The 13,309-nt window shown below is 37.6% G+C and overlaps 1 protein-coding gene across 1 annotated transcript; it reads left to right on the top strand.

The window, feature by feature from the left end:
- The first annotated feature begins 1,927 nt into the window (after positions 1 to 1,927).
- LOC103452611 (ABC transporter B family member 11-like) lies at positions 1,928 to 7,492 on the top strand. The gene is made up of 12 exons (XM_008392127.4): positions 1,928 to 2,327; positions 2,550 to 2,604; positions 2,695 to 2,870; positions 2,951 to 3,172; positions 3,257 to 3,495; positions 3,631 to 4,156; positions 4,272 to 4,545; positions 4,661 to 5,553; positions 5,683 to 5,949; positions 6,084 to 6,347; positions 6,463 to 6,756; positions 7,012 to 7,492. The coding sequence occupies exons 1-12, from the start codon at positions 2,007 to 2,009 to the stop codon at positions 7,363 to 7,365; spliced, it is 3,885 nt and encodes a 1,294-aa protein (XP_008390349.3). The 5' UTR covers positions 1,928 to 2,006; the 3' UTR covers positions 7,366 to 7,492.
- Positions 7,493 to 13,309: the final 5,817 nt, after the last annotated feature.

Raw genomic sequence — 13,309 nt, 5'->3', positions numbered from 1 at the left:
GATCATTTTTGTCCCTTCGTGAAAATTATGTCAATATTCTCATTAAGTGGAGCGGTTAGTTTGATAAAAATATTCTTAAAATGGTTGTCACGTAGTTGTTCATATTACAATTTAATGAGGATATTGATTGATTTTTCACATAATAACCAAAATGATTTACGGTGAACAAACTTAAGGATCACTTCTATCTATTTTCATTGTCAAAGGCCAAAGTAAGGGTCATGTCAATCTCAATAACCATTTTGGCTAAGAAAACCTTTCATCCATAACTGAAATGTCAAATCAACCCAAAGTTACCATTACATTTCCATTCTTTTTAGCCAAAATGATCTTTGAAATTTATATAACTCCTTACTTTAGTTCCTGACTTTTAAAATTGATAGAAGTGGTTTGTCCACCGTAAATCATTTTGATCATTTTGTGAAAAATTTCCGTTAAATAGAAAAGCAAATTGAGGGGTTGATTGGACAAAGATACCCCCAATTTAACGGAGATTGATTGACAATGGACAAACTCAGGACCACTTCTATCGATTTTCAATCTAAATGACTAAAGTAAGGAGTTATGTCAATCTCAGATACCGTTCTGACTAAAAAGCCCCCAAAAATTAAAAACAAAACTCGTCCCATCAAAGCAAAAATAAAAAAATTACCAATCCATTTCCCAAAAAGTGGTATAAAGCTTGTTTCTTCAATACTAAGGTTGCATCTATCATGTTTGTAAAGTATGTTTCCAATCTGTAGACTATATATTCTCTCCATTAGCAGCTTTGCTTTCCTTGGCTTTGTCTTTTGATTTGATTCTTCGTTTCCGAGTTAATTAGGGCTTAATTGCATGTGTGTTGTGGAGGATGGAATTTAGTCTTGTGAGGTTGCAAAGATATGTTCTCCGTAGCTTTCTTTTTCTTCTTTTGATTTATAATACTTACAAGAATTAGCTTCCTTGCATTGCATGGTTGCTATGTGAAGCTTTTGAATTTTTTTATTTTTTTAAGAATAATATTTCATGGAAAACTTTTGGCTGAATGATTTTTTAATTTTTGGATGAATAATCAAACTCTATATTATATTACAGGAAATTTGTCATCCATTATTTGGAGAACTATATTTTTTTTAAGAAATTTTTTTGAAATGTCATATGAACTTATACACTTTTTTAGTGTGTCATACAAATTAATTTTTTAAACGATTTGTCATATCAATTTTCTAAAATTCTTAGTTTGTCATCTTATCTTAACCCCGTTAAAGTTTCCATCCAAAATAATTCACGTGCATTGTACATTACTTGTATTTAGGGTAATTTCAGACTTTTGACCTCATTTTCACAAGTTTTTTTTTAATTTTTATTTTATTTTTATACAAGGATATATTTATACTAGGAGGTGGAGGAAGAAATTGGTTTCGGACATTTGACCTCTTTTTCACAAGCTACTTCTCTTTGGTATGAACCCAAAAATTTTGACTAGTAATAAAAAAGTATGTCGTGTTCGTTTCAAAAACTTAAGGTGAACTATTAAAAAATTATATTAGGCTTATTAACATGTAGTTTAACTAATTACAAGCTTTGAGAATTTAACGCGATCCACCTATTCTTTAAAAAAGGAGTTGAAATATCGGAAATAATCTTGAAAGAGTGTGAGGAGTTAAAAAGCTGGAAATAACCTTGAAACCAAGTCATTTGCAAGGCATATGGCTTATTTTGGGTGGCAAACTTAACAGAGTTAGGATGAAATGACAAATTAATGATTTTGAAAAGTTGATATGACAAATTTCTCAAAATTTTAGTTTATACGACAAATTAAAAAAGTTGTACAAGTTCATATGATGTTTCAAATTTTTTTTCTTTTTTAAAAAGAAAGTTTGGTTGCCAATTCAAACAATAAATAGTTCCTTTTGCAGCTCTGATCTCACCACCTAAGTTGTCTGAGTTGCTTTGTGTTGTAAAACAAAGCAACTAACTTTCTGAAGTGCTGCTGCTCGTCAAAAACAGCAAGTTAACATTAAGACATGGCTGAGGTAAATCCTGTCGATGGAGAGGCAGTCAAGGAGCGGGACGTGGCAGCATCAAACGGCGATTCAACCGTGGAGGATTCCGAAAACAATGCGCAAGATACGAGCAAGAGCAAGGAGGATGGCACCAAAACAGTACCATATTACAAGCTTTTCTCCTTTGCTGATTCCTTGGATTACATGCTAATGTCTGTGGGTGTAATCAGCGCCATTGGAAATGGGCTCTGTCAGCCCCTAGTGACTGTAATCATAGGAGATATGATTAATTCTTTTGGAGGAACTGGGAATACCAAAGATGTGGTGGGTGCAGTTTCTAAGGTAAATATTCTGTGGCTAAAACCAAGTAAAAACTTTTCTTTACGAATACATATTTACTAGGAATCATGGACCTAATAGGACTTGGAATCATGGACTCGATTCAAATCTTGTCTAGTCAAACGGTCGTTCCATTACAATTTGTGTCTGAACTTCCTTTTTTTGAACTTTTAATTTGGCTTATGGAGTCTGCGGTTTAGTTGCTAAATAGGATCATATCCTCAGGTAGCTCTGAAGTATGTTTACTTGGCCGTGGGAGCTGGTGCTGCTGCATTTCTGCGTAAGTATTACTGAGCTCCCTTCGAGTATTGAACAAATAACTTGGCTTCTTGGAAACTGAGATAATCAATTAGCTTTTGCTGTATGTCAGAGATGTCTTGCTGGATGATCACCGGAGAGAGACAGGCTGCACGAATAAGAGGCTTATATTTGAAAACAATATTAAGGCAAGATGTTGGTTTTTTCGATAACGAAACAAACACTGGGGAAATTATTGGGAGGATGTCAGGTGATACTGTGCTCATTCAAGAGGCCATGGGCGAGAAGGTATCTACACGCCACAAAAAGCCTCAAGTGATTGCCATTTTCTCTAGCAGTCTCTAATTTTTTTCATGTTCTTCTTGCAGGTAGGAAGTTTTATCCAATTAATTGCAACATTCATCGGAAGCTTTATTATCGCATTTGTTAAGGGGTGGCTTCTCACCCTTGTCATGCTATCGTCCATTCCCCTTCTTGTCTTCTCTGGGGCCATGATGGGCATCGTTATATCGAAGTTGGCATCCCGTGGGCAAACTGCTTATTCACTGGCATCAACTGTGGTAGATCAGACAGTTGGTTCAATCAGAACTGTATGCTTACTTGTCTTTAAAATAACATTTTATTTTCTATAATCTCTTGTTATAGAACAAAAACGATGAGTATTCGCATTGCAGGTTGTCTCATTTACAGGAGAGAAACATGCCATAGCTAATTACAACAGCTCCTTGATTAAAGCTTACAAGTCGGGTGTGCACGAGGGTTTGGCTTCTGGATTTGGGATTGGTTCTATGAGGCTTATTGTAATGTGTAGTTATGGTTTGGCTATATGGTTTGGCGGAAAGATGATAGTTGAAAAAGGATATACAGGAGGAGAAGTAATGAATGTAGTTTTCGCTGTGTTGAATGGCTCCCTGTAAGTTGCAATTTAGTAAAATTTGATCAATAATTTTTGTGACCCTAGCATGATTTCACTGGTAACACCCCAAAATTTTATATTTGAGGCTACAGAATGTCGAGATATGAACATGTCTCTGTGATAAATTTTCAGGTCCCTTGGGCAGGCATCTCCATGCATGAGTGCATTTGCTGCTGGAAAAGCTGCAGCTTATAAAATGTTTGAGACGATTAACAGAAAGCCTGAGATAGATACTTATGACACTAATGGGGAGCAGTTACAAGAGATCCATGGAGAGATTGAACTGAGGGATGTTTATTTTAGTTATCCTGCAAGACCAGGTGAACAAATATTCCGTGGATTTTCTCTCTCAATACCTAGTGGTGCAACTGCTGCTTTGGTTGGAGGAAGCGGAAGTGGTAAATCCACTGTAATCAGTTTGATTGAGAGATTTTATGACCCCCAAGCTGGGGAAGTTCTTATCGATGGTCTTAATCTGAAAGAATTCCAGCTGAAATGGATCAGACAGAAAATAGGCCTTGTCAGTCAGGAACCCGTTTTGTTTACTTGTAGCATTAAAGATAACATTGCTTATGGGAAGGAGCGTGCAACTAATGATGAAATAAGGGCTGCTGTTGAGCTTGCTAATGCAGCTAAATTCATAGACAAACTGCCTCAGGTTAAATTCGTTTATACTTACTCTAAGTTTGGGTGTTTCTTTGTTGATCTTACCATTTCGATACATTAAAAGATGGAACCATAGCATAATTCAGCTCATTCAATTCATTTTTTAGGGACTAGACACAATGGTTGGTGAACATGGAGCTCAGCTATCTGGGGGACAAAAGCAGAGAGTTGCTATAGCTAGAGCAATCTTGAAAGACCCAAGAATTCTACTTTTAGACGAAGCCACAAGTGCTCTCGATGCAGAATCTGAGAGAGTTGTGCAGGAGGCATTGGATAGAATTATGATTGGTCGCACTACTGTTGTTGTAGCCCATCGTTTGAGCACAGTAAGGAATGCTGACACCATTGCAGTTATACATAGAGGGACAATTGTTGAAAAAGGTAACACTTTTGTTTTCTGTTTCCCAGCTTACTTCCAAAAAAATTTGAAGTATCATTACACATAATCTGAATTAATTAATGAGTACTGCACATACTGAGCTTTTCACGTAAGCAGGACCACATTCTGAGCTAATTAAGGACTCTGAAGGAGCATATAGCCGGCTTATAAGGTTGCAAGAAATGAGAGCAGTGTCAGAAAAGACGAATGTGAATGATCACGATAGGCCAGAAATTAGTAGTGTGGATTCTCGGAGACATGCAAGTCCAAGATTTTCAAACTTACGATCCATAAGCTGGGGATCATCTGGAAGACGAAATAGTGGTCGTCATTCCCTCTCAATCTCATTTGGTGTGCCCACTGCAGTAGGTGTCCTTGAAGCAGCACCTCCAGGATCAAATATTCCTGACTCAAAATCATCAAGAGTGCCTCCAGAAGTCTCACTTCGCCGCCTAGCTTACCTGAACAAGCCAGAGATCCCAGTCTTGTTACTAGGAACTATAGCTGCAGCAGTCAATGGGGTATTCTCACCTTTTTTGGGGGTATTATTAGCCTGTATAACCAAAACCTTCTTTGAGCCACCGCATGAAGTCCGAAAGGATTCAAAGTTTTGGGCATTAATCTTTATTGTTCTTGGACTGGCTTCTTCCATAGCACATCCATTAAGACAATACCTTTTCGCTGTCGCGGGTTGTAGGTTAATAAAACGAGTCCGATCGATGTGCTTTGAGAAGGTGGTTTACATGGAAGTAAGTTGGTTTGACGATCCTGAGCACTCAAGTGGTGCAATTGGTGCAAGGCTTTCTGCAGATGCAGCTTCTTTGCGGGGGCTGGTTGGAGATGGGCTTGGTTTGCTTGTTCAGAACTTAGCAACTGCAGTTGCTGGTTTGGTGACTGCTTTTCTGGCAAATTGGCAACTTGCTCTTATAGTTCTTGTTTTGCTGCCTCTGTTAGGAGTAAATGGATATTTTCAAGTCAAATTCATGAAAGGATTCAGTGCGGATGCGAAGGTATTTCTCTGCAATCCAAAAATTGGAAAAGAATTATAGTACCCAACTTGTAATCGATGCAGTTCAAAACATGATCCGATCTCACATACATGATATGTATAAGACTAATTTTTATCATTATGGTTGCAGAAAATGTACGAGGAGGCAAGCCAAGTAGCGAATGATGCTGTAGGGAATATCAGAACAATTGCTTCCTTCTGTGCCGAAGAGAAGGTGATTGAATTGTACCAGAAAAAATGTGAAGGCCCAATTAAGAAAGGGATTAGACAAGGGTTAATCAGTGGGATAGGATTTGGGCTATCCTTCTTTTTTATGTATTCCGTGCATGCCACTAGTTTTTACGCAGGAGCCCGACTTGTTTCAGCTGGAAAGACAACATTCTCCGATGTTTTCCGGGTAAGTTACTTTGCCTTGCCCTACAAGTCTGTAAGTAGTAAACGGCACGGAAGACTCGTTCCTATGTCTGAACTCTGCTAAATAAGTACTTGTTACTTGAAGTAAAAAATAATAATTGCTCCTCTGGTTTGTAGGTTTTCTTTGCTCTCACTATGGCAACTATTGGAGTGTCTCAGTCGGGTTCCCTAGCCCCTGATGTAAGTAAAGCAAAGAGCTCTGCTGCTTCTATATTTGCAATTCTCGATCGAAAATCAAAAATAGACTCCAGTGATGAATCTGGAACAACTATAGAAAATGTGAAGGGAGATATTGAATTACGCCATGTCAACTTTAAGTACCCAACTCGACCTGACGTGCTAATCTTCCAGGACCTTTGCTTGACCATTCGTCACGGCAAGGTAACTTAGTAGCATGCTTATTCTTCTTTTACTGGTTTTCAATTAATTCATGAGATTGAACCTCGTAGTCTAATATGCGATTCTGGAATTTGGTAATGTATTTTGTGTTTTTCAGACAGTTGCTCTGGTTGGAGAAAGTGGAAGTGGGAAATCGACAGTCATCTCATTGTTGCAGAGATTTTATGATCCTGATTCTGGTCACATTACACTAGATGGAATCGAAATACAAAAGCTACAGTTGAAGTGGTTGAGACAGCAAATGGGGCTGGTGAGCCAGGAGCCTGTGTTGTTTAATGAAACCATCCGAGCCAACATTGCATATGGAAAGGAAGGGGATGCAACAGAAGCTGAAATTATAGCTGCAGCAGAATTGGCAAACGCTCACAGGTTCATTAGTAGTTTACAACAGGTAGGCACTGACTTAAGAACTTCGTCGATTTGTTTATGATCAATATAATCTAGGACATGTGTCTCTGAAAATAAAGGTCGAGCCACCTCAAATAGATGACCATTTCGAAGTTCCATACCAAAACATAAAGATCAAGCCAAATCAGACATGAAGATTTCGATCTTTATGTTTGTAATGCATGTTCGTATTACTTATCACTGAAAAAATCTTACGGTGTAAAATTATTCAGAATGTTAACTTTGGAAACCAATGCAGGGTTACGATACAATAGTAGGAGAGCGGGGGGTTCAACTGTCCGGTGGACAGAAGCAAAGGGTGGCAATTGCAAGAGCTATAATGAAGGCACCAAAGATTTTACTACTAGATGAAGCCACAAGTGCTCTTGACGCTGAATCCGAACGAGTTGTTCAAGACGCATTGGACCGAGTCATGGTGGATCGAACCGCGGTGGTGGTTGCTCATCGGTTATCCACGATTAGGAGTGCAGATTTAATCGCTGTGGTGAAAAATGGAGTCATTACAGAGAAAGGAAAGCATGAAACTTTGATCAATGTCAAGGATGGCATTTATGCTTCTTTGGTTGCATTCCATGCAAGTGCCTCATCTTAGAGATCTACTTTTCAATTATTATACTGCAGTAACTTAGAAATTCCAAGGAAAATAAGTATGTATAAACTTTTTTTAGGTGAATCTCACTTTACTACCTATAAGTATCGTAAAATTTGCAGTTTGCTTCCCTTTGTTTTTTTCGCCTTTCTTTCATACCTAAAGTTACGATTTGCTCCCAAAATCGTACTTTCATTAGTCTAGCCTTTAAATTCTTCGTTAAACGATGACATGGCAGGTCTTGGCTCATTATAGTTTGATAGGTTTACACTTCACATAAATTTTCCCTTTTAACTTCCCTTTTTTTATACAAACAAGCAATATTTAAGTAGGGAGATTCGAATATATGACTTTCCACTTGAACTACAAGCTCCTTGTGATTTTCTCCGTTAGTTTCATATGTGTAAATTTTAAAGGATTGAAGAGGTTGCTATCTTTGACATTGTTGGGAGTATGAATCTACCTCAAAGAAAGTACGGACCTTGTATATAGACTTATAAATAAGTTGGGTTACTCTCCATACCGTCAATTGATTTTATAGTAGAACCTTAACTTTTTTAGACATCTAAAGCTCCCCCTCAATGGGAAAATCAAATTACTCTTTCATACACAGTCTCCATTCTTCCATATGATACTGACAGAAGTCCTCCAAGAGGGTTAAAGCAAGGAAATAAGGAGCTGCGGAAATATTTCTAGATCAGTCACTGATCACTTGTGATGGCGAAACAAAAGAAGTCGTATTGGATGCCATTATTTTTGTTTCGCTACGATTTTTTTCTTATTCCTTTTACTCATTTCGTTAAACTGCAAAGCATCATATGCTACCTAGTATTATATATGCTTACAGTTACGTAGCACATAAGCAAATAAAAATAAAAGGATAATACTTGCATCCCCAATGTGGAGGATGCATATATTCTTTATTTGCGAATAACGTAATTTGACTAAATAAATTAACGATTGGAATCGTTCAATTTGTTGATCTTCATATGAAGATGACTCCTAGAAATAATCATTCAAATTGGATATCGTTTTATCATCCAAACATATCAATTAAATTGATGGTTCATCGTGAATAAAATGTATCAAATAAATGAACGATTCATCGTGAATAAAATGTATTAAATAAATGGACGATTCATCGTGAATAAAACATATAAAAAAAATGGATAATTCATCATGAATATGTTACTTGTTACCTACACCGTCGATTTGTTCTATACATTTGAATGACTATATTGATCTCCATATGAAATGATTTTGTAGGAGTGATCTTCAAATGAAGATTAAGAAATTAAACAATTCTGATCTTTTGATTTTATTCAATTAAAATACATCATTCGCAAATAAAAAAAATATGCGCATCATTGCATGGAGATGCAAGTAGTATTCATAATGGAATGCTAGAGAACAAAACTAATTGATTTCTTTCTCTTTCTAATCAGTCTATCAAATTGTTGAAGGATTTTTCTTTTTTAGGAGGGTAAATAGACACGCCCCGACCCTAATATTCCCCGAATACTAGGATAGGCATGTGTTGGCCGACACCCGAGGGTGACGAAAGCCATTTATTGATTACAAGAGTAATGATTAGGAGGAAATATTCATGAATAAACATTAGAATCTAGAAGTAGTAAACAAAGTTTAAGGAAGTGTCTAGAGTGCACAGAACACAATCTAATACAAGATTCACAAAAAGGAAAGACCATTACAAGATATCACACAAGTGAGTGGTAGATTGCTACTGGAAGGGGAATGCCTCGTACGTCGAGTCGTAGTCCTCGCTTCTAAGACCTGAATGAGGGCGCAAAATAAAGGTGAGTGTACCAAGTTCATAGATACAATAATAATAAAACAGTTATCAATATACTAACCCCCACAGTTTATATATATTTAACGAAAACTACTAGCATAATAAGTGATGGATTTAAATAAAATCCTAGCATGCCAAAAATATCTCAAAAGTCATATTGTGGAAATCAAAACAGTAAACATCTCATAAATTGTCTCGTAAGCGCGGTGTGCTGCTAGAAAGATCGCTGAATAAATATAACTCCCGACCCAATGCCTGCTCCGTGGTCTCTGCGCCCGTAGCCAGAGATTACCAACTCCCGGCCCAATGCCTACTCCGTGTCCCTCATCCCGTAGCTAGGGATTATTTCTCCCGGCCTAACTGCCAACACCAGATCCTCGCCCCAGGCGGCATAGTGTCTACTAGGTACGCACAAATAGTTACGCCTCTCATAAATAACCACTTCATAGTATAAAGTCATCCATCGTTTATACTATAAAGAGGGGTTTCTAAAACATGTTCTAGCATCCTATCGTCATCCATCAGATAGTCTACCAGTTCATGGTTTTATAGAAAATAATATATTTTAAAAATATAGCTCAATATAGGCTAACCAATAATTTCCTCACCAAAAACACGAGACGAAAATCAACATATTCAATAAACATTGATTATCATAAATCAAATCATAAACTCATAAGGCATACTATTCATTTATGAAATTAAACTATGAAATTATGCAAATTTTAAAAATGGTCCACTCACAGATACTCCTCAGCAGTAGAGTTGTGCGGATGAGGATTAAGAATTTCTCTACTAGCAACTTTACCTAAGCACAAAAATGTAATAAATAAATAAAAAGATTTTCTAAAGGATTTGGGTTGGATGGGTTAGGCCCTAATAGGTTTTAGAATCCTAGAGTTTTTGGGTTAAAAAGGTTTTGGGTGAAAAAGGTGGTGTGGGCTTAAAAACCCAAACCCACACTCACACACACACCAGCCCACAAACACACACCCACACGGCACATACATACACACCACACATGCACAACACACGCACACACACCACACATGCATAACACACACACACACACCACACATGCACGGCACATGCACAACACACGCACACACACCACACATGCATGGACACACACACACACACACACACACACACACACCACATAACCCCCACACACACACACACCCAACCCAAAACACACACACGGACCCATGCAGGGCACGGCCCATAACACACACATGCATAACAGTCCTCACACAAGCAGGCCGGGCTTTAACCCCTTTCATTTAAAACTGGCCCAAGGCCTTTTTTGGGTATTTGGGTTTTAAAAACATATAACTAAAAATAAAAATTATACGGGCTAGGGTATTGGGTTTAAAAACAACGGGCCTAAGGCCCGTGGTCACTAAGAACGGCCTAAAAGGCCTGGGTTTGTCGAAGAAGAAAGCCGGAGCTGCTACAGCTCCGGTCACCTGAAAACAAGGGTTCTAGACCCCAACCTAAGTACGAATAAGTAGCACAAGATGAGAGGAACACAAAATTACCTTTAGATCGTCGAAATACGTCTGGAGGTGACTGGAAAAACGTTAAACGTTCACGGGTTTGCCAAAAAAATGGGTGTGCTCAACCCAACTCGATTCTGAGGTAAAACCTAAGTAAAAAGGGAATGATCTGACTCAGAAATCACAACCAACATCACATTAACAGAGAGAAGGAAAGATCTGCGACTTACCTAACGGAAAAATGGGAGGGTTCGTCGGAGCTTTTGCTCCCGTGCCGTCGATCTCACAGGGTGAGAAAAGGAAAGAGGTCCTGGGCTCGTTGTGAGCCTTCCTTGATGGTGACACGGTCCGTGCGTGTCCAGAAGAAGAGAGTGGAACGAGAGGTTGAGAGAGAGATGTCGAGGTTGGGGGGGGACAGAAAGAGAGAAGAGGGAGGTGAGTTAGGATGCTACCACATGGCAGTTTAGGGTAAAGCCACACATATAATATAGGGTAAAAGACTGTTTACTACCCTAATGTTTTGTGGTTTTCAACATTTAGTATATCAAGTTTTTTTCGTCTCAGATTCATACCTAAAGTGTAAATTTTGGAACAGTCTCATACATCCGTTAGTCAAACTGTTAAGTCTCCTGTTAATTGTGATGTGGCACACTGACTGGGCGCCACGTGTCATCCACGTTTTTTTTTTCTTTTTTCTTTTTTCTTTCTTTTCTTTTCTTCTTCCTTCTTCTTCTTCTTCTTCTTCCTATGACCGCAACTTTTTTTTTTCTTCCTCCTTCCTCTTCTTCCTTCCTCCTTCTTCCTTCCTCCTTCTTCCTTCTCCTTCTTCTTCTACTTACTCCGAAATCTGGGGAAGTTTGTTTTTTTTTTTTTTTTCTTTCTTCTTCTTCCTCCTTTTTCCTTCTTCTTCCTTCTTCTTCTTCTTCTTCTTCTTCCTCCGACTGCAACCTTCTTCTCCTTCTTCCTTCCCCTTCTTCCTCCTTCTTCTTCTTCCTCCAAAAATAAAAAATAAAAAAAAAGAACTTTCACCTTCCCCCAGATTCGGAGGAAGAAGAAGAAGAACGAAGAAGGGGAAGGAAGAAGGAGAAGAAGGAGGAAGAAAAAAAAAACTGAATCTGGGCGGATTCGAAGGAAGAAGAAGAAGAAGAAGAAGGAAGAAGAAGAAAAAAAAAGAAAAAAAAGAAAAAACTGAATCTGGGTAGATTCGGAGGAAGAAGAAAAAGAAGAAGAAGAATGGAGAAGGAGGAAAGAGAAGGAAGAAAAAGAAGAAGAAAAAAAAAAAAGCTTCCCCAGATTCGGAGGAAGAAGAAGGAAGAATGGGAAGAAAGGGAATGAAGAAGGAGAAGGAGGAAAACAAAAAACAAAAAACAAAAAAATGTGGATGACACGTGGCGCCTAGTCAGTGTGCCATGTTACAGTTAACGGGAGACTTAACAGTTTGATTAACGGATGTTTGAGATTGTCCCAAAATTTACACTTTAGATATGAATCTGAGACAAAAAAAACTTGATGTACTAAATGTTGAAAACCACGAAACATAAGGGTAGTAAACAATCTTTTACCCTATAATATAAATAATTGGGGGTGGTTGTAACATAAATGCACACATCATATAAACTGAATAACAGAAGGCATATAAATGACGTTTTACCGTAGTGACAAAAAATAATGATGTCTATGCGCCATGGTATGTGGGTTCGATTCCACCAACTCCCCTTTCTCCTGATAATTAACTATTTTATCCACTACTGCTCGCTTTTGTAGAAAAAAAAATAAAAAATTGCATGAAGCCGTACTTTATATACAAATGCTATTAAAAATATAACAAAAAATTTATTAACCGTCTATTTTTTTTTCCTTTTTGAATCAGTCTTGTGCCATAACAGCCTTCTAATTGAATAAAAAAAAATTCCTAAAAATGATCTTGATAAGAAGCAGTACTGATTCTAATTATAAAGTTTAAATCGTAAAATGATGTCAAATCGTCGGTCCAACGACTCCTTGCATATATGTGGACCGCTGGACACCCAAGGAGGACGTCTGCGTCGCCAGTTGCTAGCAGCCGAACGGAGTATCTGATGAATGCAGGTATCCTAATCCCACTACAACACAACCTTCCCAGAATTTTATTTTTTATTTTTTATTTTTTTTTACGCTATCTTTTGTAAAATATTTTTTTACAACACATTGAAAGTTGCAATTAAGATGCTGTGCTAATGTCTCTTCAGTTCTCCAAATGTCTCCCCTTTACCATGCATTATGCCATTAACCGCCCACTTGGTTTCTCTCTCTCTCTTGTTTCATTTGATATCAATGTTAATTACTTTTTTAATTGTGTTTTGTGGAAGATAGCATTTGTATCCTCTGCTGAGGTTGTAATTCGTTCTTTTGATTTACAATACAGACAACAACTATCGCTTCCGTGCTTTGCATGACTGACGTGGAGCGGTACGGTTTATTTGTTTAGTGTCCTCCAATTCTATTTTTTTATTAAAAGTTTGTAACCTATTATGTTTGTCGTGAATAAAACTTTTTGTTCTTTGCATTATTATTGTTCGTTTCATATGCATATGTTCCTTGGAATGCAATTCAATTTAGCGCTCATGAACTATATATTTGTATTTTCAGAAAAAAA

The sequence above is a fragment of the Malus domestica genome, chromosome 13 (assembly GCF_042453785.1).
Source record: "Malus domestica chromosome 13, GDT2T_hap1".
Taxonomy (NCBI): Eukaryota; Viridiplantae; Streptophyta; class Magnoliopsida; order Rosales; family Rosaceae; genus Malus; species Malus domestica.
Note: the sequence above shows the minus strand (reverse complement) of the source record. Positions and strands in the feature narration are given on the sequence as shown.

Excerpts from the sequence above, each read along its gene's own strand:
- LOC103452611 (XM_008392127.4), top strand. The coding sequence starts at position 2,007 with ATGGCTGAGGTAAATCCTGTCGATGGAGAGGCAGTCAAGGAGCGGGAC. Across the intron at positions 3,496-3,630 it reads GCTGTGTTGAATGGCTCCCT|GTCCCTTGGGCAGGCATCTC; the intron begins GTAAGTTGCAAT and ends ATAAATTTTCAG. Across the intron at positions 5,554-5,682 it reads GATTCAGTGCGGATGCGAAG|AAAATGTACGAGGAGGCAAG; the intron begins GTATTTCTCTGC and ends TTATGGTTGCAG.